Source organism: Taudactylus pleione, unplaced genomic scaffold (genome assembly GCF_031769625.1).
Source record: "Taudactylus pleione unplaced genomic scaffold, aTauple2 ptg000436l, whole genome shotgun sequence".
In the NCBI taxonomy this organism is placed as follows: Eukaryota; Metazoa; Chordata; class Amphibia; order Anura; family Myobatrachidae; genus Taudactylus; species Taudactylus pleione.
Window position 1 is genome coordinate 2,380,143 of NW_028284838.1, and position 25,279 is coordinate 2,405,421.

At 43.7% G+C, this 25,279-nt stretch overlaps 1 protein-coding gene across 1 annotated transcript in view; it reads left to right on the top strand.

Moving 5' to 3' along the window:
• CCNL1 (cyclin L1) overlaps window positions 1-24,195 on the top strand; it is a 32,730-nt gene extending 8,535 nt beyond the window's left edge. Inside the window, exons 4-11 of the mRNA XM_088447674.1 lie at window positions 6,654-6,774; window positions 8,227-8,291; window positions 10,200-10,299; window positions 10,711-10,815; window positions 19,556-19,697; window positions 21,286-21,385; window positions 22,512-22,583; window positions 23,465-24,195. Coding sequence (XP_088303800.1) covers window positions 6,654-6,774; window positions 8,227-8,291; window positions 10,200-10,299; window positions 10,711-10,815; window positions 19,556-19,697; window positions 21,286-21,385; window positions 22,512-22,583; window positions 23,465-23,813 — 1,054 coding nt within the window. The 3' untranslated portion in view covers window positions 23,814-24,195. The remainder of the gene's footprint in view (window positions 1-6,653; window positions 6,775-8,226; window positions 8,292-10,199; window positions 10,300-10,710; window positions 10,816-19,555; window positions 19,698-21,285; window positions 21,386-22,511; window positions 22,584-23,464) is intronic.
• Window positions 24,196-25,279: the final 1,084 nt, after the last annotated feature.

The following is a 25,279-nucleotide window of genomic DNA, read 5'->3' on the forward strand; positions in this document are numbered from 1 at the left end:
GCTTCCCATGCTGACCCTCTTTGTCACCAGTGCTTCTTACCACCCAAGTCACAGCACCTCTCCTGGGGTTTCTGTACTGTTACACACATTGAGCAGAAGAATACATACAGCAGTTTGAGTCATTATATCGACACTGCTTTTGTCTGAGCTATATTGCCGACACCAGTATGTCAACAACATCAAAATGCAACTCCAAGCAGTATCATTATTTTTTTTTATCCAGTAGTTGCTTATATATCCTTGAACATACTATAAAAGCAGCATTGTGGATACCCTAACTGCATACATGAGTAGATTATACTTAATGATAGAGGACCTGCTATCTCAGTACTGGGTCGTCTCTACATGTAGATTGGTGTCCTGTACTGTTAAAATTTATATTTTAGAGTATGAATGTGTGTGCTGGTCCACTGTCATTCTACAGAAGCCTTGCACAGTGATTGTGTTGTCTCCAGTGTGATGGCTCTAATTTCATTCAATAAACAGCCACCTAATGAGGTTGAGAGAAAATTTAGCAACAAAAACTAGGAGGACACAGATCCGCAGTTAAAACATTTTTGAGATAAATGCGATCAACGGAAATGCACAACTATAAACAACTTACTTGTATTTTTCTATACAACTTGATTGTCCATTTGGTTGGTAGTTGCTTCTGTATGACACTCAGTGCTTGTGTGTATGCACACACAAGTACTGAGTGCTTCTGCCTTCGTCAGTAACTGAGGAATAAGGGGATAAATACTGGGAAAGAACAGGGAAATGTTTAAATGTCGTAATTTAGTAAATTTTTCCAAATACCCCTTTCACACTGCCAGCAAATAACCTGGGTTATTGCACATTAATGAGCAACAATCCGGGTTACTGTGCGGTGTGAAGGGGCCCAGTCAAGCGACCCGGTATCTAAACTCTGGTAACTAGCAGGGTCAACCCGGCTTGCGGTGCAGTGAGAACGGGTAACCCGGGTCGAGGCGAGCCGAGTCCCGTTAAATGCATAGGAACAGTTGGCGTTTGGAGATCTCATCTCCAAGTGCCGGCTCAGCAGCGATGACAGTGACGTGGGCTTCCAGTCTGAAAGGGGTCGTGCCCGGGATGGACACGTGTACAAATCCTGAGTGTGACCCGGAGTTTGAGATATGAAAGGGGTATTGCAGGGCCCTCTTTAAATGTATGTATTTATGCATACATGGGTATTCTTTAATATATGTTCGCCTGCAGACTAAAAGGTTGAAATAACAATTAACTCTTTTCTGCATTTAGAGATGCAGTGATTTAGTCTGTTACATCAATATGTCAACTGCTCACAGATTATACGTCCAGAATGGCTCCCAGTCTTGATCAGTATCTGTTCAGGATCAGTCGGCTGTCAATTGAAACTGGTAGAAAATGTGGCTTGGCTATGACTGTCTTGCGGTCATCAGCTAGTTAGGCCCGTAGCCTCTGGCTGCATGAACGTGATTTGGCGATATATATGTGTAGCCAAATTGTATATAGATCTGGTTCTTTGAGCTGACTAACCCACATATGGGCACCTTAGAATTACTTAACAGTGGTGTACTAGTGTCATCAATGGAACTTTAAATGCCAGGCTCAGTGCTTGCCCACACCACTGTACTTTTATTAAACTTACTGTGTGACATTCAAAGCACTAAAAGCTTAGTTTTGGGCATCTCAAAACATTGTTCGTGTATGTGCCTGTGGGGTAGATGTACTAAGCCTTAAAGAGAGGTGAAGTGAGAGAAAGTACCAACCAATCCGTTCCTGACTGTCATTTTCCAAACACAGCCTGTGACATGGAAGTTAGGAACTGATTGGTTGTTACTTTATTTCGTTCTAATTTATCTCTTGCCAAGGCTTAGTACATCTCCCCTCTGTTTTTAACCAATTGGAGGTTTTATTCAAAAGTGAAACATAAGCAAAAATAGTTCTGCTCATTGTATTTGCTATATGGATATGGTTCTGTATGGTTTTAGCACTAGCACACACTTTTTCTGTCATTGGTACATCATAATCCTGTACCTTACGGTCAGTGAGGTGCATAGAATTGTTTTGTCTTTGAGAGACAACAGTTTCTTTGACAGCTGTGAGCTGTACTTAAGAAGGGCATAAGTCCATGAAGTTCAGCCATTACTAAATATACACATCTATACCTAGCCTACATCCTCTTCTGTATGTTAGTGGGCACTCACGTGGGTGTCATGGGTTCATCAAAGTATGTTATATATCGATGCTGTAAGAAGCAGTGTAATAGCAAACCGCCAGACCGTGACTCGAGTGGAGTCATAGTTGTATGGATGTAAATTAAGGGTTGATTGTCTAAGTAAACATGGGTGTTATGACAACGGAGACCATATGAATTATGCAAATGGGAGTGTACATGTATGATTAAACTGTCTGAGTCAGACACAGATGTCCCAGCAAAGCTGAAAACATCCATCAGCAACCATTTATTAGTAGTTACAATGGCATTATCCCCCCTCTCCCTGCCAATCAAAATTGTTTTCACCTCTGCATCTTAATTTCAGCGCTTTAAAGCAATAACAATGACATTTGTTGTGTTAAGACTTTTTTTTTAATGTACAGATTATTTGGTTTTCCTTTTCACTCAGTTACTAGTTTATTTTGCAGTAGATAAGTTATGTAGTCCATCATCATAGGTATGGTGGGTCTGAAACAAGGTACTGGGGCCACAGATTTTGCTGTCCTATAAATCCTTTATTTGTTTGCATTGCGGTTATCAGTAGAGGTAGTCTGTATGCCACCCCTTTACTTGTGCGGCTAGAATCGCCACAGCATTCGTCCTGACTATGACAGGCAAAACCATATTTAGCTCATCTAAACTTTTTTTTTTTTTTTTGTACGTTTTTTTTATAAAAAAATAAGTCATCGCATATATGGAAATCTTTTCAATAATAAAATGAAAACTGACTTATCCATTGCTATTGCTGTTTTTAGAGTCTTTGCTTAGTACTGGGAGGTGCTGTGTTCCTGGAAAGTGATGATTCTACTGGCATATGTTAGTATCAATGTTGTCTATCATTCTGAGCATAGCACACTTCTTATGTGGGGCACACACTTGGCCATCCGACCAATTTGGTAAGTATGCAGCAGTGCACACACTTTCCAATCAGCCGACCGATATGTCTGGCCGCAGTAACCAGTTGTGACGTCATCGTCGCTGTTGCCTGCAGCCAGCATATATGGGTCAGTCGGTCGCCTATACACACAGGCAGACGTGCACAATATGATGTGAACGACGTGCTTCACAGATCTATCGTGTACACACCCGCCGACGGTCGGGATGATGTATCGTTATTTGGCTGTAAAAATTATATATCGTCCAGTGTGTACCAGCATTAGATTAACATTATGAAAGGGCCTCTAAACCTTTATTGTGTGATTCAAGTTGATCTGATTATCAAAATATTGTACCACTAACATTTACGAATCTGTGTGTATATATAAATGTTTGCATACATACGCGCACACACACACTCTCTTTTAAAGCAATTGTCCTTGTATGATTTTCTGTTGAGCAATCTTGGCTCAATATTGCCTTCTTCCCTTGGAGCAGCTTTGCCGTATCGATTTTACGTAAAGCAACTTGCAGTCTAGACTTTGCCTTTCTTTATGTCAAATGATTAGCTTCCACCTATATTAGTGTTCCCACTAGCATGCTTCATCAGGACGCTGCACCCTGTCTGATTTTAAAATGACAAAATGCGTCCTGCCATTATGGCGTAGCGCCCCGCTGAAACATCCTGCCTTCTGCCATCCCCGGGTTAGAAATGTTGCTGTTTAGTGCTCATGACCGGTGACTATATGCCGTACGCATGCGCACTACATCTATTCACAATGAGGGGAGAGCTTGGTGGCAGCCTATCATCTCCGTAAGTGCTGAGCATGCAATCTAGAGTGATGAAAAAGGGATGTGACCTGAAGCCACACTCCATATCCAGGAGCGCAGAATTGCCCCTTCTGGGCATCGCCAAGCTGTTGTTCACCCTAGAGTGAACACTATATATCCTTATGATTGGTGAAGAATCCTGTGCATAAGTGTTATCATAATCATACCTAGCTAAAGTAGCTCATTTTGCTTTGGAATTCCATACCCAATGTTATACAGTCTATAGGTGCTAAGTTGCTTGACAATTTCAGGTAGTATAATACAAATTCACTATGGAGCATATCCAATTAGCCCCAGGGTTTATCCCACGACTGATTGACAGCCCGGACCTATTCAATTAAGTTCTGCATCCCCGCACGTAACGCTGCTTTCTCTGTGATAAATGCAGCCTCTGTAATGTCACACATGCGGGAACCATAGATTCCAGCTTTTTTTTTTTTTGCAGAATCTGTAGGTTACCACACATTACCCCAGGGTTTACCATGCAGGAAAGTTGGCGAATAACTGAATAGCTTTGGGTGTGAAACCCACATGATAAACCCCGTGCTTAATTGAATATGCCTCTATAAATACTAGTATGGATTTGTAAATTGCATTAAATTATACATTAGTCCAAAGGATAGTTCAAGCCTTTCATTCTAGCCAGGTCAATATTTAAAATTGTAAGTTGTTGTAATTTATAAATTATGACCTACTGCTTTCTATCACTGACTATATAATGTCTGATTTACCTATTTAAAGTCTTAAGTTGATTTTTATTAATAATTTCAAGTTTGCCATTTAAACTATTCTCTGTAGTTAATACATGAAAATTGGCTGAAATGTACATGGAGTAATCTTCAAAATGCATGGATTATCTATTTTTATACAGCCCTATATATGGTCTTACACAGTGTTCTTCCCAGGATCAATTTCATGGGCTCTCCACACAGCTTGTTTCCTCTAACCTGCAACAGGGATCTGACTGGCAAACCAGTCGCACTGGGCTTACGTTACTAAGACGGGCACAATAGCAGAGATCCCTCCCCCAGTCTTTGAGGCAGGGTGCAGTTTGGACACTGGAAACATTGCAGGGCAGATGTGCACTATCTCAGTATGCATTGCTGGGCACAGTTATATCTGCTTTCAGCCAGCAAGTGGCAAAATCTGCAAAAGTCTTTAGGTATGCTTGGTTGACCGTTATAATTTCGACATTCATCGTGTGTACATGGATAGTATGTTGACATGATGAACTGTCTACAAAAGGTCCCTGGTGGTCTAGCTGTGTGTTACCTTGTCCTGGCAGCTGCAGCGTAATGTTCCGGGTCCCAGCAATCGCATGAGCAGTTCCGGTGGTGGTGTCTCAGCAGCAGCGTTCAGGTGAGTATTAATATCCTTATCCCTAACCTCTCCTTGCAGCCTAACCGTCGGCATCCTCAGACTGCCAACATTTCACACGGCGGCAGTTCTGATGTCGATATTGTGAACAGGTTCTTGACCATTTGAACCATTACTGTCGACCATCTGACCGGATACTTATAAAAATAACTCTGTCCTGCCAGATTACACTGCCCCCACTCGTCTACTTCTTAATGCCACCCGGCTGGTACAATTTTCGAGGAGAACACTGTTTAATATATTAGAAGTACAGTAAATGTAAGTTGACATATCATAAGAACATCGTAGAGCAGGAAACCAACTAGGATTGGGTAACTACCTTTTATCTTTATGGGCAAGCGTCACAGGAAGGGGAATGGAGTTCAGACCAATGAGCCTGTCCTCAATGTATGGGCAATAATGGGTCTAGGAGCCTTAGAGATAAGGTGTACTGATGGCATGGGTAGTTCTAGGGGTTGAAAACGAGAGATTACAAACTAATAGGAGGTGCCAACAGTTGAACTAGGTAGAAGAGCAGGTGACAGGAGGAGAGGATAGTGGAGGTTAGGAGGAATGCATGCAAATATTTCTTCACATAACTAATGCTGCTTAATTTGTCTGGCCTGTGATTCTCCTGCAACATTGCTATTTGAAAGAGCAGGTACTTCAGTTGCAAGAGCGGTGACACTGACACATTATGTGCTTTAGAACAGTAAGGAGCACTGCCTCAAGTTCTTTCAGAGGTTTATTTACTAAGCCTTGGATGGAGATAAAGTGAACTGAGATAAGGTACCAGCCAATCTGCTCCTAACTGCCATTTTTCAACACAGCCTGTGACAAGGCAGTTAGGAGCTGATTGGCTGGTACTTTATCTCCATTCACTTTATCGGCCATCAGCTCCTAACTGCCATGTCACAGGCTGTGTTGAAAAATGGCAGTTAGGAGCAGATTGGCTGGTACTTTATCTCCATCCAAGGCTTAGTAAATAGACCCCTCAGTCTCTGCAGTTTTCACCAATAGCTTTGCTATACCCAGGCAATTACTCCTTTACAATACATTTTGCATTATATATCCCATATTAACACAAACAGGATCATAAACATAAATGAAATTAATAAGATCTGCTCATTTTTATTTCAGTTTTTTACACTGTTACTTAGTTTTCCCTTAGAGAATGATGTTCTATTTTCACATGTAAATTCAACCTAAGGATGTATTGGCCAGCCATCACTTAAATTAAACTTGGACAGCACAAGGTGAAGGTTTAGCCATGTCTGCAGGAAGCTAACATTTAGTTTGTTGCCGTCTAGTCGGTTGGAAAGAGGAAGAGACCATAAAACCACACTGCAGTATTATTTTCAAAGCCATATTGATTTTATTTCCCACAACTTAGGAACCCAAGTCCACTGATACTTGATCAAAGCTACATAAACACCAAAAATCAAGTAATCAAGGCGGAAAGAAGAATATTGAAAGAGTTGGGATTTTGTGTTCATGTGAAACATCCACACAAGGTGAGCGGGTTAGTCATGGTTTTAGATAGTAGCAAAGTTGGAACAGCAATCTGAACTTTGGCATAATTGCAGTGGGGGGATGGGAGGACATATATGATCTAATCAACCCATATCCCTTTTCATGGGTATTAAACATTGTGTACAATTTAAACGTGTGTTTTGGTAGTATAAATGTATGGACCAGTTCATTATACATTATAATTGTGCATTTTTTTTTTGTATCTTCTATGTTTAATAAAAGGGATGGCTCTGCAATGGTTAATACTTAAATTACAATTTTCCCCCATAAGAGCATGAATATAAAATTCTAGTTCATATTTTTATTATTATTATTTTCTTTTATATACTGTCAAATCTGTTTGTTTTTTTCAAAATACTGGAGAAAATTGATTTTAAAGGACACAGGTGTCCACAAATATTTCAAATTTCAAGTAAAAAGTAAAAAAAAAAAAGAGTAAACAAACCATACAGGGTGAGAGTCTAAAGGTGCCTATCCACTAGACCAGGGGTTCCCAACCACGGTCCTCAAAGCACACTAACAGTCCAGGTTTTAAGGATAGCCATACTTAAGCACAGGTGACTTAATTAGTACCTCAGATATTTTGATTTAACCATCTGTGCTCCAGCATGGATATCACTAAAACCAGGACTGTTAGTGTGCCTTGAGGACCGAGGTTGGGAATCACTGGACTAGACAATTAAAATGACCGATTGAACGATATCATTATCGTTCGATAATCGTTTGCGGATTGTTTAAAGAATGTCTAAAACGACCAGCGTGGCGCGCTCCCGCTGATCGTTTAGACATCTATCATCAGGCAAACATGCTGGTCAACCTGACGGTAACGTCAGGTTCAGCATGTTTGCAGATGATTGATGAGCCTACACTGAACGACTGCTCGTTCAGTGTCGGCACAGCACAGACTGGCAAACGACTGCACGATTACAGTGTCGTAATCATGCAGTCTTTTGCCTGTCTTCTAGTGGATAGGCACCTTAAATCTACACTTGTCCAGTCCTGTTGATGCTATAGACAGCATTTTGTAAATTCTGCACTTTTAATAATATGCAGTTTTAAAATGTAAAATGAGAACTTCATTTAAGACAGCATTTTATTTGTGGGTGAAGTTGGCTAATAAATTAAGTAAACATGACTATCCAATGTTCCCCTGTGGTTGGTTGTAGTGGTCTGAGCAGGAGATGGTACTTCTGTTTGGGGTGGTGGTTTTTATGTACATGGCAGCACTGTGAAGTCCTGCCCTCCCCACCCCATGTAACAACATGGAAGATTCGTGATGGATTGAATACACCAGTGCTGTGAAATCACAGCACACTCTACTTTTAGTTAAGAGGGGTAATGGGACTCTTCGTGTGTGCTACATGGTGGCAGGTTATATTAAAGGGGGGCATTTGGATATAGTGTTCTTAAGACCCTCTTGTTGTTTTTTCTAGATCATTGTTATGTACCTTCAAGTCTTAGAATGTGAACGGAATCAAACCCTTGTTCAAACAGCCTGGTAAGTAAATCATTAGTTTCTTCATGAGTCACTGCAATAAATCAGCAGCAGTAAATAATGGCGTGCTCCAAGGCATAGACTGTAGCTCATTTGAAGACATGTTTACGTAGAGCTGTTTCTGCTTACTGTTTTCATGGCTTGACAATACGTCAGTTGGAGATCTCTGTTTAACTTTGTTCTTTTTTCTACTCTTTGGTTAAAGGGTAGTCCATGATGGTAAGTCATAGACCTCTGCCCTCTGCACCACACCAACCTCCGGATGGCCTGATTGGCTGCCCTTCTCTTCAGCCAATGCAGTGCAAGCTCTCATCCGAGATTCACTGAAGTGGTCCATATCCATCTGGTCGCATCTTCTAGTTCTGTGCTGGTGTCCAAAGGATTTGTATATTTGCTTTCAGAATTACTTTTGTAATGTTCTATTCAGAAAAGGGGACAATTATATTTTGCTAAAAATCCCAGCTTTTATAAAAGATAAGATTCCATTCAGTGTTGTGTGAGAATAGTACCATTATTATTACTAGAAGCAAGCAATTTTGCTCTGTTTTACAGGAGAATGCCATACATTGTAACTTGATAGATATATACTGTGTATATATAATATTTACCCCCTGGAAATTAAGGTGCACACCACAAAAAGGGAATGAGACAAAATGTATCTATATAGACATTAAAGAAAAACTCCTGTTGCATAATGTTAATGTCCAAAAACTTTGAGATATCCTTGAAAACAGAAAAGTCTGATCCAACAACCAGAGGTGCACTGAAACCTTTGGTAGTAATGCCTATATACGAACTATCCTATCAGTATTATGCTTATGCAAGCTAACTGCTGTATCCATTCATTGTTCTATGGTAAGTTTCCATATGTTACTGCATGTATTTTGTACTGAATTTTGGTTGCTAGCTTTCTGTTCATTTGTTCAGCAAGATAGCTAATGGGCGCCCATACATCTATCCTGTATCGGTGTAATTCCCCGTTCTGCCGGGATCGGAGAAATCTTAATATGTTGGACAATCTCAATTCCGATTGAAAATGGTCGTTATCAGCAATTTTTTCCATTCGCCGATCCCCTGACGTATCGCCTAGCATTAGTGTACGCCGATCTATGTTTTTCCTCTTCATCGGCAGAACGGAGAATTGTGCCGTAGCTGTATGGTGCCGCATTACTCTGATATGCACAATAATTTGTTTCATTTTGGTGTTTTTGTTTTTTAAATAAATAAATTTCCGCTGTCATCTCAAGCAATTTGTGTCCTCTCATGTACACAAATAGTTTCTGCAGCCATGACCGCATGTACAGCACTTTAGGCTAACTTGTCCCTTTGGCCACTCTCTCTTACCTGTTCACATAGTAACACATCTTAATGTCCGCAAGTGTGGGAACATTGGAGGAGACATTGCTACATGTACAGGCATGCATTAGTTGCCAGTGTTGTATATGCAGCATGAAGGTGGTCAGAGGACCATAACCACACTGCTTGAACAGGGCATTAATGACCATAAAAGTTACTGCCATTTCTTGGAACATACTCATTTATAATTTATTTGTTGTATTTTTTTTTTCTGTTTCATTCAAATGTAGAGAATCTGATCTCCATCTGGTTTAAAGATTTGTTTAGTGAATTTCTTTGCCTTATTTTGAGTATATATTTGCATTCTTTACTGATAATGTGAACTTTGAATAAGTGATACAATTCTTTTACACAATTTTTACTTAATTTAATACAAACCAATTTTTTCTGAAGTCCACTGCTGCCATTTTTCTATGCAATTTTTAAAAGCCAGCTAAATATTTTGATGTAATGAAAGAGGGAGAAGAAATAACAAAGTACACTGAGTCTCCAAGGTTGTTGTGTTATATGAGCTATATCTTGTAGTAGTAAATTTTTCTTGTCTCTGTTTTTCAGGAATTACATGAATGATTGCCTCCGAACCAACGTGTTTGTCAGATTTGAGGCAGAAACTATTGCCTGTGCTTGTATTTATCTTGCTGCTAGAGCTTTGCAGGTGAGTGTGTGTATTAGGAATGTAAGCACTTTGAACCCGCACATCTCTAATTAATATAGACAATTTTACTCGGATATGTTCAGATCTCAAAAACGGCATCTTATTGGCTATCGGCTATCACGTGTTTTGGATAGCCAATAAAATCCGAACTTGCGATAATTTTGGCGAAAAGAACCGAGTAAAACCGAACCTGCACATCTCTAATTTTAATGGAGTGTATTCCCTGCACTATGTTCCCTACTTCAAAATGTTTGTCCCGACGTCCTGTGCTTAGTAGATTGGTGGGTAGCGGCTATACAGACTGGTGCATAGCAACCTTCACCTGATGATGAATTGTAAGTCTTCTACGCAATGTTTCATTGCAATGTGGAATATGAATTTCTCACTCATTCAGGCCACATTTCTTTTCAGATTGCTTTACCCAATAAACCACACTGGTTCTTACTATTTGGAGCTACTGAGGAAAACATTCAAGATATCTGCGTCACAACTCTGAGACTTTACAGTAGGAAAAAGGTACCTTGTTTATTGCCATAATTACTATACATTTTATTAGTCACATTCTGTTCTACTAGTGACCTTTATATAAGTATTCTGATATAAAAGGATGGGGGGGAGGGGGGCCTGTTTGTTGCGCCAATCAATTCGGCAGCACCTCTCCCCTGTTAGTAGGACAGAACCATAAAAATATCCAAACACAATACTTAGTGGGTGCTAATAAAAATTTTATATTTTATGAGATTTAATGCAGTTTAATACCAATACAAAATCCACAATGGAGATACCACTGAAAACTTTCCCCTGACAGGTATTAGCATTGAAGAATTCTTCTGATTTGGCCACCAAGGTTCTTATTCAATGTGAGAGATGTCCATTTGGTTCTGTGAACATACTCTCTCACCAGAGAAATCACCCAACAATGCAGCCATTGGCCAAATATTAGTACATCAGAATAGTTTTATTCTTGATTAAATGTTAAAAATGAGCATAAAAAGCAGTTGTTTACATCAAATGTATAAAAAGATGTCGTTGATAACGCCGATATGAAGGTATTTAGAGAGCCTGGTGGTATCTTTTTATTGGTATTAAACTGTATGTATAAAACCATTATTCTGATATGTTTGGAACTAGATGTCAAGCGCAGATGTTTCTGAAACACTACAGACTGTCAATATATGATTACGATATAGTCTAGTTAGGGGAAGCCCAACATGGTTAAGGCTGGTGTAACTTGGTGCTTTTAGTACATACATGTTTCTGAATGATTAAACGCTGTTTCTACTTCAGGGTCCATAGGGGGTCCACAGGGTTGACCTTGGGGTATAGGTTGGGAACCAAATCCGGGCACCACGCAGTTAAAGCTTTTAGCTCCCAGGATGCACTGGGTCCACTCTCCCTATAACCCCACCCCCAAGCCAGAGGCACCTCAGTTTAAGTTGTGCCCGGCCGGAGTCGGGTCACCGTTTAGTGCAGCGGGGAGCTGATTAGCAGCCCCTAAGCTTTATTTTTTCTAAGTACAGAGTTTTTTTATTTTTACTTTGGACTTTCAGAGCGGCAGCGTCGGACTGTCCATAGGACGTCTAAGCTGCCGCTCCGTCACCCCGCCGGCGCTGAGACGCCTGTACAGATCTGGGGATCTCAGCGGGACCCCAGAGTCTGTACTAGCCGGACTCTGCGGGCGCCCAGGACTGCTGCCGTATCCACGGGGAGCAGGTAAGGTCGCGGATCACCGCTTGCGGTGATCCGCGCATTTAATATGCAGTCCTGTGCCTCCGGTCTCCGGGGACAGACCGGAGGCGCCGGCAGCGGCGGCGGGCCCCCCATACCCCGTGTGTCCACTAGACCACCAGGGACTTACTGATCGGCGCTGGGAGCCGGCGTCCCGGGAGGTTAATAGCCGGCCAGGGGAGGAAGCTTTCCCTGTTACAGCGGCTCCTCCCCTCAGCTCAGCGCGCCTTTCAGTATGTATAGTCTGGCGTCGCTGAGCTGCTTCCTCCGCGGGCCACGCTTCTTCTGAGGTCTCCAGCGGCCATTTTCTTGTGGTGCAGCAGCAGAGCTCCGGAGATGGCAGTGAGTCCAGTCCCCCTGCGTACCTCACCATCAGGTCAGTGTACACAGCGCTGTAGCCTTCCCAGACACTGAATCTGGGTAAGTTGAATGCAGTGTAATTGTGCAGTATATTATATGACATGTTTATGTATATATGTATATATCTGCATGGTATGTGACTTATGCTAGTGCTGACTGTCTGTATTTAATTCTCTCACCTGTCAGTGTATATCTATCCCTTTTCTTTATCTGCCCTAATACAGCTGTACTTGGGGTGGTTCTGAGACCTCACATTTATATACTTGTTAATATTTGTGAGGTTTGTCACATACTGTTGCGTGCTGCACGTTGCCATTTTTTAGATGGAACTGTGTGTTGCATACGCTGAAAATGGGTCCCTGCAGCTAATTTTTGGCATCAGTCAGGACCAGTATAGCGCTGCTTAATATTTCCGCCAAGAGGGTTGGTCAGATATCTCTGACCAGGAGATAGAGCATTATACTACACCATTTTTCCTATCCTGCAAGCCATGTGCTGCAGGTGTTAGTGCGGAGGATTTGACTCATAAAGGGTTCTGTATGTGGCATCATCTGGTGCCGGCCCCTTTCACGACCCCCTTGGGCGGTTTGTTTTCTCGGGATCCTCTCAATTGCGGATTGCCGGGTGGGCCCCATTGTTGTACCTCACTTGGGGTTACTCCACCATACTGCCCTTTTCATCACAGGGTATCTCGCAGTTTCTTGCACTCTTCCCCTGTGACACAGACTATCGCTCCTGCAGGGTTTTTTCGCAGTATATGAATTCCCCCTGGTGCCACAATAGTCTGTCATGCCCCTTGCAGGGATTACCACAACAGCCACCCTGGGTGGTGTCGTTTTCTACGAAACGCAAATTGGCGTGGTTGACGCCCTGTGGTTACTTCCCAGTTGGCTCTGCATGTACTGGATACTGTTTTGGGCTCTTTCCCTCTTACGGGTGGAAGCCTATTTCAGGTATTATTATCCCTGCTTTAGGGCTGGTAGGTCCATTCTGGTTAGAGTGAATGTTGACCTGCACCTGTATCATACACCCTCAGTCTTACATGCCTTCGGGTTCCCTGTTGCTGACTAGCGGGTGGATCACATAGCGGGACTCTGGCTGTTGCCAGATAGGAGGTGTTACAACAGTGTTTGGCCTCCTGTCCCAAATTCCCTGAGGGTCATCACGAGCCCCTCCTGGGGTGGATGGGCGTGTTACTCGTCTGATTACAGACGTTACTACGCCTCCCATTCCTGCGTGGTCCGTAGGTGGTAACTCTGCCTGAAATCGGTATACTTGCTTTCAGGGGTTGTTACCCATCCTACCATGGCTATAGCATGGTTGGTTAATACTATTGCATATTGGGCTGATGCATTTGTAAAATTTTTTCCCCTCCCCTCGGGGGTTCAAATGTATAGTGTTCCCTCTAGCTCCGGCGGCAGGCAGGGCGCCGGAGCTAGAGAGGGCAATGTTGTGCGCGCACGTGTCCGAAAAGGGGGCGTGGTTACGAAAAGGGGGCGTGTCTATAAGACGCGTCCCCCTTTTCGTCATACTTGGGGGCGTGCCCGGCGCTTACGGACATGCCGGGCAGCCCCCCAAGCGCTGCAGAAAGGGAGAATAGACGCCGGGCGCATGCGCCCGGCGTCTATTCCCCGGCGGTGACCGGGTCACCGCATGTTTGTCCACCCGCGGGACACTGCGTCCCGCGGGTGAGAACGGCTCCCGCAGGCTGTTAGGGCAGGGCGCTTTTTGCCCTCCTCCTGGAGGGCAGGGTGCTTTTTGCCCTCCAGAAGGAGGGCAGGGCGCCGCGCCCCGCTAAAACAGCCTAGCGGGAACACTAAATGTATTTGGTCGCTCTCGTAATATATGCAGTTGTCATAGGTGGAAATGCCTATATTGGATACCAGTCTCCTAACTTTCAGAGTTCCGGCTGCGACTGTATCCTCCGTAATACCCTATGGCTGCGCTCTGGGAATGCAGAGGTGCAGATACCACCTTTAGGGTTGATCTTGGTTGGTCCTGACCTTGACAAGATTGTAGTAACATTGGCAGTATTACTAACGACAAGTTTACCGCTTTCAGCTATGCCCTCTACAAGGCCTCAGACTAAGTCTGTAAAGTCTTTTTGTCCTCTGGGTCAGCCTAAAGGTCTGTTTCTTCGTAGACTGTCGGCATCTACAAGGGCCGACATATCCAGTACCGAGCAGGCCTGGACTGCCAGCCGATCCTGCTTCTGAACCTACGGATATCTCTTCAGCCTGACGGGACAGGCCTACAACTGGGAGATACCGATTTTCTCAGTTCGCCCGGTACTAGTGTCAAGTTGCCGTGGGTAGGAGGGTATGCCCTCTCTTTGCTCAGGCGGCCTCTTTACAAGGGCCTTACAGATCCAGAAAGCTATGCAGTTGTTGCGGTAAGCGGAGCTAATTAGGCCATCCCCACTATCTCAGTGAGGGACTGGTTGTTCTGCTTTCTTTCTGGTGCGGTGGCCGAATGGTCCTCTTTGGCCTATTCTCTGTCTCAATTCCCTGAACCAGTTCCTAAAGCTACCTGGGCTCAGGAGGAAATCCCTATGCTCCATCATACGATGTTTGGAACCTGGGGACTTTATGGTATCATATACAGGACGCGTGCCTACGGGTACTTACAGAGACCTTTCCTCAGCATGGGCTGAGGTTTGCTGTATCACAGCAACACTTACAATTTTTCGGGCTCTGCCTGTTGGGACTGTCCTCAGCCCCACAGGGGTTTACCAGTGTTTTGGATTTTCTGACAGTTCTCCTGTTCAGTATATCCCAATGCTCCTGTACCTGGACGGCCTCCTGCTCTTAGCGGGATCACCGGGGTACTTTACAGCCAGGTCAGGATGACTGTGGCTTCAGGGTGCAGACGTTTAATCAACGGGGAAAAAGTCCTCCCTGCATCCCTCTCTGGGTATTCTTCATCTAGGATCCCTGCTGGATTCTCAGAATCTGAGAATTCTTCTGGCGTAAGACGGAATCTCCACTCTTCCATTAGGAGTACGTGGTTGTCTGCGCAATCGACATATGTCTTTACACTCTGGGATGCATGGTGGAATGGGCTCAGTTCCATTCCAGACCTTTCCATAATTGGCTCATCTCCAGATGGAACGAGTTTTTTCTGTCGGATCACTGTTCAAACGATGATGCTCTCTCCGGAGGCAAGTCGGTCCCTGTCCGGGTGGCTATGGCCATCTCGTCCAGGGTATTCTTTGCTATGGACAGTGTCTGGTTCGCATCCTTTTCAGTGCAGTTGGACGTCGATTCCACCCTGTCAATTAACTTACTCTGGCATAACTCTTGTTTCCCGGTGAACCTGAAAAGGTTCAGTCCGACAGGGTCAGGACAGTGGATTCCTTTTTAGCAACACTGTTCGTTGGGTGGCAATGACAGGTATGTCACATATTCGGACATAGTCCGAGGGTCTCCTCCCGACCATCTCGGCAGCGTTCATTTCAGGAGCTCTCCATTGGGAAGCGGGAGTCCTCAACCGTCACGACGTGCATCCCGGGGACTAGTCTCTTCCCCAAGAAAGGTTTCATCTCCTGGTGAGCAGGGGGGGCCCCCCTGAGGTGACCCTCAGGGCCTTCTGACTTTATCACACTATGGTGTTACAGTCCAGCTCTGGGGATTCTGAAGCAACCTTCAGCGACTCTTTGTCGATGAAGTGGTCCTTTCACTTTGTGTACCTCTGTTCTCCGGTCTCCCTTCTTCCTCGAGGTCTTTGGAAGTGTTTCAATTGAGACGGAGATGCTTTCCTGCTGGTGGCTCCTGATTGCCCCAGATGTCAGGGGTACTTGGATTTTCGGAGTCTCTCCATCGATACTCCATTCCTGATGCTTCGCTGCCCGGACCTGTTGTCTCAGGGTCCTTGGTTTTGCCTTGGACCTGGGTCGTTTGTCTTTGACTGTGTCCCTACAGTGGTCTTACGGCTTCCCTGGCTTTGTCATAGTTGGAATGATTAGAGCACATGGATCAGCTTTTGCTGGGACCTACCACAAACTGTGGCAACCATAAATCTTATGGTATTGTACCTGTCGATACAATCCTCCGGTGTCCAGGATTTCCAGATATTCTGGCATTCCTTCTGGCTGGCTTGGGTTTCACACTTAGCCTGGTCTTCCTGACAGTGCGGATCTCTACACTGTCAGTATGGTTAAGATATGGAATTGCTCCACTCTGGTATCCAGTTCATCCTTTGGAGTGTTTTCTGGATTATGCTTCCATTTGTCCTCCCTAGGGACTCCTTGGGAGTTAGTAGTGGTTCTTCGTTCCCTCCGGGGACAGTCAATGGAACTGCTGGTTGTGATAGCCATTACATGGTCTATTGCTTAGGCTCTCTCTTTCTCTCAGGGTGTTTATATCAACCAGGAGAGTGTCTGAATTGGGAGCGTTCTCATGTGGCTCCCTCTTCTGGAGGGCATCATGTCAGGGTGTGAGTTGCTCTCGCCCTGTGTTTCTTCTTAGTGGTTTTCAGGTTCCATATTATTCTGGAACTTGTGGTACGGCCATTCTGTCCCCAGTCCTCTCGGCTGGTGTGGCCTCATTGACTGTGGTCCGGCCTCTTTAGATTTATGTGATCCGTTCAGGTTCCTTACGGAAATCGGACTCCTTATTGGTGGTCTGAGATTTCTGGTTTTCACAGGAAAGGATGGCCGGCCTATAACCAAATGTTGGTGGATGGCCTCGTAGGTCTTCCTCAGGGGCCTACCCATGGGTAGGCCTTTCTGTTGTTGATGCTTGTTTTTTCTCGGGCCATGTAACCCTCATGGGCGGCTCGCTGTGGCGCCTCGGCTGTTTTGCCTTACTAGGTGGCCACGTGGTCTTCTGTCCACACCTTTTTAAGGTTCTAGGCATTGGTTTCCTTTGCCTCTCAGGATGCTTCCTTTTTGGCGACTGATTCTCCTCTCAGCACAGGAGCGTCCCCACCCTTGGTTGAACTGCTTTGGGACATCCCCAAGGTCAACCCTGTGGACCCTGAAGTAGAAAACAAGAGATATGGTAAGAAGTTACCTTTGTTATCTCTGTTTCTACGAAGTCCATAGGGTCCACAGGGCGCCCGCCCTGACGCACCTGGCTTCATATGGGCTGTGTGGCTGGTCACCGGTTTTCCGTCTCCCATTTCTGTGAGTATGGTTATTCAGTGTTCCAGTTTTCTCTCTCTTATTCTCTCCTCCTCCGGCCTTTGGCTACTTACAAACTGAGGTGCCTCTGGCTTGGGGGTGGGGTTATAGGGAGAGTGGACCCAGTGCATCCTGGGAGCTAAAAGCTTTAACTGCGTGGTGCCCGGATTTGGTTCCCAACCTATACCCCAAGGTCAACCCTGTGGACCCTGTGGACTTCGTAGAAACAGAGATAACAAAGGTAAGTTCTTACCATATCTCTTGTTGTTCAGTAGTTTGTTAATTTGCACGTAGAATTCTGTCCTTAAGTAGTACTTATGCTGTGGAAATGTATACAGCGTCTTTCTAGCTCTCATCAGTAGAGGTGTGTATTTTTATTGTATAGCTACACATCATTGCAATGAGTCAGATACTCTTATCTAGGGTGTATGATAAGCCTGACATCAGCATTTGTAATGGAAAATCAACATATTGAGAACATCTGTGTATTCAGTTTAGTTCTTTTTGCGAGGAAGAGAAAAAAATCCTAGATTTGTCATTTTGTGTGACCATGTCACTTGTTTTCTCTCCGGATCTATTTAGTGTTTACCATATATATAATTAATGCTGGCCATGCATGCTACAATTATCGGGGCGATCCGCCTGATATCAGCGGATCGCCCCGATAATTGTGGTGTGTGGGGGGGCGACCGAGGGTTAAATATTGCTCGGTCGGGTATGCCGGATTGTCCAGCATGCCCGTCCAATGCGATATTTAGCGGGTAAACTGTCGGCCGCATCGGGCAGTGTATGCCCAGCCGCGGCCGACAGACATTTCCTGTGTTCCTTCCTATGGGAGGAACAGGGAAATGTCTCCTCCCCCGGGGGCGGAGCGCAGATGTCTGCCGAATACACTGTGAGAGAAATCTCACGGTGTGTGCCGGCGACATCTGCGGCTGGCAGCCGGCCAGATAAAATGTCTGTCGGTCTGACAGGCATTTTGTCTGGCCGTGTATGCCCAGCATTAGGCAGATCATTGTTGTGATATTAAAACATTTTAGGCCTGCTACAGCTGCTTTCCTACTACCCATCTCAAGTTTAAGCCACATATTTTCTAATTTACATTTCTAGAGCTTATTGATGCATAAGAGGGTGAACTGTGCAGAATTGACTGTCATCTACAGATGTGTACATCTTTACTGCAGTTGTGCCAAAAAGTCCTCCTTGCCGTGCCAGGTCCCGTGAGACTTTTTTTTTTTTTTTTTTGCTGAAAATACAATGCGACTAAAGGTGCCCATCCACATATTTGCAAGCGATTGCACGATAACAACGTCATTATCGTGCAATCGCTTGCAATTCGTGCACATTTATGTCAGAAACGGCCAGCGAAGTGCGCCCGCTGGTCATTTCCGACCTCTATCAACGTGCAGAGAAGCTGGTCAACCTGATAACGTCAGGCTGAGCATGTTTGCAGATGATTGATGAGCCTGCACTGAACAACTGCTCGTTCAGAACAGGCTCATCACAGACTGACAAACGACTGCACGATTACAATGTTGTTTTCAGCTCGTCTAGTGGATGGGCAGCATAAGACGCACCAGCAGGCTGTGCTGATTAATTTGATGAGCAACACTTGTATATCTGTGTGCGACGGGGTCCTTGAATCTGTATATGAAGTGCAACAATGTAGCGGCCGCAGCTCTTTTCATTCCAAGTCCCATTGTGGTTCATATACAGACTTGGGTGCACACAGATATGTTTCACATAGCAATTTAATCAGCACAGTCTGCTGGTGCATCCTAGTCGCATCGTATTGTGACTTAGACACATTTTCGGCAAAAAAAGACACCTGACGCTAGCAGCGTTGCATAGGACCTGGAGGCTCACTCGCACCAGGCGAGTCGCTCTGCGTGGCGTAGTATGACGCTAGGTGTATGAGTACACATCTGTATATTGGCAAATCTAACCTACCTTGTACGCATTTGCTACGTACACTCTTTACCGTACACACAACACTTTCTAAAATCCATGCTTACAATACACTGACATATTATGTTCTATTAATAGCCAAACTATGAATTCTTGGATAAAGAAGTGGAAAAGTGGAAAGTGACACTGCAGGAAGCTAAGCTAAAAGCGAAGGGATTAAATCCTGATGGAACACCTGCACTTTCCACCATGGGAGGATTCTCTCCAGCGTCTAAACCATGTAAGTTTACTAGTGCTTAGTGCAGTGGTTCCCAAACTTTCTTGAATCACGGCGCCCTAGAGTATCGGCATTTCTTTCATGGCACCCCTAGGCCAAAAGTTTCTTAATTTAATAATTTTTGCAGATTTTCTTAAGTCAATTGTGTTATTCTATGCAATCCTTAGGTTTAGTTATGTGGTGGCGGACAGGGCTGAGATTCTGTTTCTGCACATATTTTATGATAGGGAAAACCAGAGCTGGTGGCTGCTTATCACATGGAAATGACATGAAATAATTTGATCAGGTCCTGGACCCCCAACACGTGGCACCCCTGCTACTGCCCCAAGGTGCCGCGGCACACAGTTTGGGAACCACTGGCTTAGTGTATCATACGACTTTACAGATGTGTTTTAAACATGTCTGACCAAGGTGGATACAATGTAGCTATGTAATGCTGCCCATCCACTACTAGATGCGGGAACGACGGCACGATTACGACATAGTAATTGCGCCGTCGTCCCCCTATGGGTGAAGTGCATACAGTGAACGTTCAACATGGTGACAGTCATATTTGGGCAATGATAGATGTTAAAAACGACCAGCGGGCACGCGCATCGCTGGTCGTTTTTAACATTTTACTGCCCGATTTGCGGCCGATTACCAAGCGATTGAGCGATAACGACAGTCGCTATCGCTCAATCGCTAGGTTTAATTGCCTAGTGGATGGGCACCTTAACCAGCTCCCTGTACTGTCATTGTTTGAGAGAAAATCTGTAGTTTCTACTTTTAAACAACATAATTTTCTTCTATTTTATTCTATCGACTCTCATTGATCATAAAGCACAGCCATGAGATAATGTATTATGGAGGAAATGTCCTGGTTTCACAGGAATGAATTTCTTACTGACTGCACACTGTTGGTAAAACAGAAGACCATTAGTCAGGAATGAACTTTATGACTGGATGTGCATCCTCTGTTACTGTTTTCTGTTTATCTACATCTATGATGTGAGGTCAGAGCAGACATAAATACACAGTGGTTAAAACTGTATTTTTTTTATATTTATGCTAAATGCTGTTCTCTGACCCCATTAAGGAGCACTGGTACCTGCATTGGGGTATAGAGGATTGTCTTGGAATTGTGCTGTCAATGTTTTTATATTTAAGGATATTAGGTTTGTATGGAAGGTGTTTTGAACTGGATCTTCTGGGCATATCCTCCTTGGTTAGTGGGTGGAGTTATAGAAGGGGAGGAGTTTTAAAGCTATTGCATATTTAAGTGTCAAATTCCTGGCCGAGGCTCCTGACTTGCTTTCCTGGAACTTGTAGGAAACTCCCAAATTTCTGACAGTCTTCCCAGAAGGGCAGGTGAGGTTCCTTGTGAAATGGGTGAGGTTGTCACGACCCGATTTGCAGGAAGTCATGTCATTCTATATTGTTCCCACGCCCCCACCGTTTGTCACTGGATCTCCCAGAGGGGGGATAAAAGACAGCAGGCAAGCGTGCTCTATATCCCCAGGGTCCAGTATGCCCCAACGGATTCTGAGAAAAGGATCTAGATCCTGATATTTCACCCCACAATTTATCTTGTATCCTTTTTTCTTTTTAGCATCTCCAAGAGAAATAAAAGCCGAAGAAAAATCTCCAATATCTGTGAAAGTTAAACGTGAAGCAGAAGAAAAGCCGTCACTGAAGAGTCCGTACAATGGGTAAGCAGACTTCATGTCTGGGAAGCTTTTCCACAAATGTAAAGAGGAGGTGGAGAAATTTGGAATCAAGATGTAACCTTTTGGGGCTACAAGGCTTGCCCTCACCCACCACAATCTAACAATTCCTCTCTGTTGGTACTTTCCCCAAATAACTTTTGTAAAATACCCTAGAAAATGTTATATTTTGAGTTTTATATTTTATTTTCCTGCTTTCTAAATTATTGTGGCCATGTTTTGGAGTACCTGACACGTGTATTACAGATTATGCTCATTAGAGTCCTAATATTATATATAAATGTTTGATGTCTTTTTTTTAACAAATGCTTTCACACCGCTGCCAATCTCGGGAAGTCTCTCTGGCTCTTATTAGATGCCTCTGAATGCCACTGCTGGGAGGCTGATTGCTCCTGTTGTCACACTTTCCAGCGTTCTGGGTCGCATGTGGAACGCTATAGCGAGGGGCAGCATATAACAATAGGGACCCAAACTGGACTACTTTTAATAGGCAAGCACTATCTGCGGGGCCTATTTAGTTTCAGAAACCAAGTTTTGTGAATATATTAGAATATAAGACGCATTACAGATGTAAATGCAATGACTGCATGAATGAGATGAGTAAAATGCCTATGAAAACTTTAGAGAGAACGTGTGCATTCTTTTAAGGTTTCCAGCCTTTCGTCATTTTGTTCCCAGCTCTTTAGTGTAAGGACCTATATAAGGTAATATGTTATAGACCCTACTGCCCAGCGATGTCCAGTTTTAGATCTAAATTGATGTGATTTGAAAGCTTCTGACTAGATTTGGCCTGCTCTTGTGTGAGGATACATTCTTTCTGCTTGTGCTCAACTCTGGGCAAGTAATACGTTAAAGTGGTAAAGTGATTGGTTCCTGTAAATCGCACATTGATCACATCCTAGTAACTGCTGCTGACCATCACATTGTTTTGGTGTTACGTTTGTCATCTAGCTCTATTGTGTAATTTGCATAGTATTGTCTACTGCTTTCATTCATGCAGAGTGTAATTTATTCCCCTTATTTAGGAAATCTACCATTACATTTGTGTGTGTTTTCCTTCCTGCTGTTATATTGTATGTTTCTATGAACTACTTCTTTTTACCTATTGCAGGTTGCGAAAAGAAAGTAAAAGAAGCAGATCAAGATCCCGAACAAAATCCAGATCTCGCTCTCCACGAAGACAGTGAGTCACAGATTTCTATACATGAGTTTTCTGATGCCGGTTTTTGTGTAACCCATAAACCGGGATGCGGTTAAGATACAGCCGCCCGTCCGAATCCCGATGCTGGAAGCTCGACCAAGGACTAAAGATAGGCGTCTAAATCCCGACGCCTATCTTCAGTCCCACACCGAAATCCTGAATCCCTGGACAAAGGCAAGCCGGGGCCCTCTAGCTGTTGTGGGGGGGGTTTGGGTGTTAGGTTTAGGCACCCCCGGGAGAGACTTGGGGTTAGGCACCCCCCCCCCCCCCCCAAGGGGTGGGTTAGGCTGGGGGAAGGGGGGGGAGACAGGTTAGGACTAGGCACCCCCACCGGGAGGGTTAGGTTTAGAGGGGGGGGGGTTAGGAACCACCAAGGGAGAGTTAGGGTACTTTCCAGCCCTAGATGGGGGTCTTCACTGTTTGGGCTTCCGGCGTTGGTATTTGGTCCGCCGGGAATAGATTTGGCAGCATTACATACCAATTCCCATAAACCCTCTACCGCAGAATTAGTCCGTTTTGCTGTGTAACTAGGCGATTCTGTAGGATGGGGCTCAAACTTCTGAATTTGCCTTTTAAAAAATAAATAAATACCCTTTTATTTACTGTTTTAGACTTCTGAATACTCTGATGTACACAAAGTGCCCAAATTCCTGAGGTTTCATTAGGATTTGTGTGTCTCTGTGGCAGCTCCTTATTAGTTTGACTATAGCAGTTTTTGCTGTTTAGCCGAAAATATCGGCTATGTCCTGAAATAAACCATTTGGTGCTCAACCAATTGTTATAGTCCAGTTCAGCTGAAGATGCATTGGTACTATATCCATACATGTTATGTAATAATAGGTCCATCTTTTTTTCTTTTTAAGTTATAATAACAGACGAAGCCGGTCAGGAACCTACAGTTCAAGGTCAAGAAGCCGGTCTCGTAGCCAAAGCGAGAGCCCGCATAGGCATCATAATCATGAATCTCCACATTTCAAACCCAAGCATCGTGGGGATGATATGAGGGTCTCAAACAGACATGGTCATAAAAGGAAAAAATCCCATTCACCCACACCAGGCAAATCCAGAGAACACGGAGATCCTTCCAAAAAGCACAGACATGACCGTGGCCATCATAGAGATAGACGGGAAAGGTCTCGTTCTTTTGAAAGGTCACACAAAAGTAAACATCATGGCAGTGGCCATTCTGGACATGGCAGACACAGGCGCTGAATGCTGTCCCAGATAAAACGTTTCACTGTTCATGGACTTTGTAATGAAGATTTTGTAACAATACAATATTTGCGTACAAATATGGACATTTTGCTGATGTTTTGGTTTTCTTTCAGTGTATATCTTTTGCACATTATACCCTAACAGTATGACATTTATTAAGAAACCATGGTCAGATGACATTGATCTAGAGTTATGTATTAAACCAACAGCTTCTGTGAATGATTTGCTGTAAAAATGTCTTATTTTTTTATATGAACTGGTTGCAGACACGGTTATATTTAAAAAGAGTTATTTAAAGAATTGTGAAATCTTTCATATTGGTTTTAGTCTGCATGTGTTCAAACTGAATTTTATTAGCAAATAAATTAGAAAACTTAAATGTGTATTGCATTATTTTAGAAATCGTGAAACTTGTGTAATATTCATGTCCTTACACACTAGATGTGTGCTTCAGCGGAATTCCACACAATGATTAACTTCTATATCCTATGCCTAATGAGCACCTTTATTGCTAATGTGTAATCTTTATTGCTAAGATTACTTCTGCAATTTTATTTTTTTTGTTCTTTCTATGTCATAATATCTACATGTGCACTACCTCTACTTGTGCAAGGCTACAGTGAGTTGAATGCACTGCGTGCTTGGCTGCCCTGACTGGAACACTTGTTCGTTTGTTTTTTTTGTTTGTTTTTATTACCAGAAAGGGGTTAGGGTGGTGACCTCGACATTGCAGGGTATAATTACAGTCACATGTTAAATAATCAGTGTTTAGCATGTGATGTTTAGCACACCATCACCTTTTACATCCAGCATAAACATGGAAGAGCAGCAGGTACTAACATTTGTTGTCCCGGCATGGCTATTCAGGTGGTAAATATAATGTGTAAGAGGGAGGGAAGCAACATGGATGGGGGGTACATATAAATATATATATTACAAATTATATTTATCGGTTTCTGTTGTTTCTCTCTTTGTCCCCGAAGATCTTTGTAAAATAATGTGCAATAATCAGCAGATGATTCCCCCTTTCAGCCACGAGCATTCATGAGGTTGGGAAATAAGGCCTGGCTCAGAGTCAGCCTTTGACTTCATTCAGAAAGTATTTGTTTTAATTCCTCTTTCATCCTTATCTGGGCAACACTGACGCTGGGAAATGAGGGAGAGAGGGTGAGGAGTAGGCACTACAAAGGTTAAGTAGCTTACACACCCCCCTCCCTTATATACCTTCCCCAAGCTCCTCAATTATTTTATTTTTAGTGCTTTTAGGAGGAGGCACAAAGATTTGTATAGGGTTCTTTACCTTTTTATTTCTAGCTAGCTGTTTTTCTTAAGTGCCTGAATCCCCTCCTGGGATCAGGCTATGGAGGAGCAGGACATTAGGACAGTGCCGTTAGCAGGTGTCTGTCTGCCCCTGCCTTATCCTGCTCCAGGCACTGGAAGAGGAACCCTGCTTCCCAGAGGTT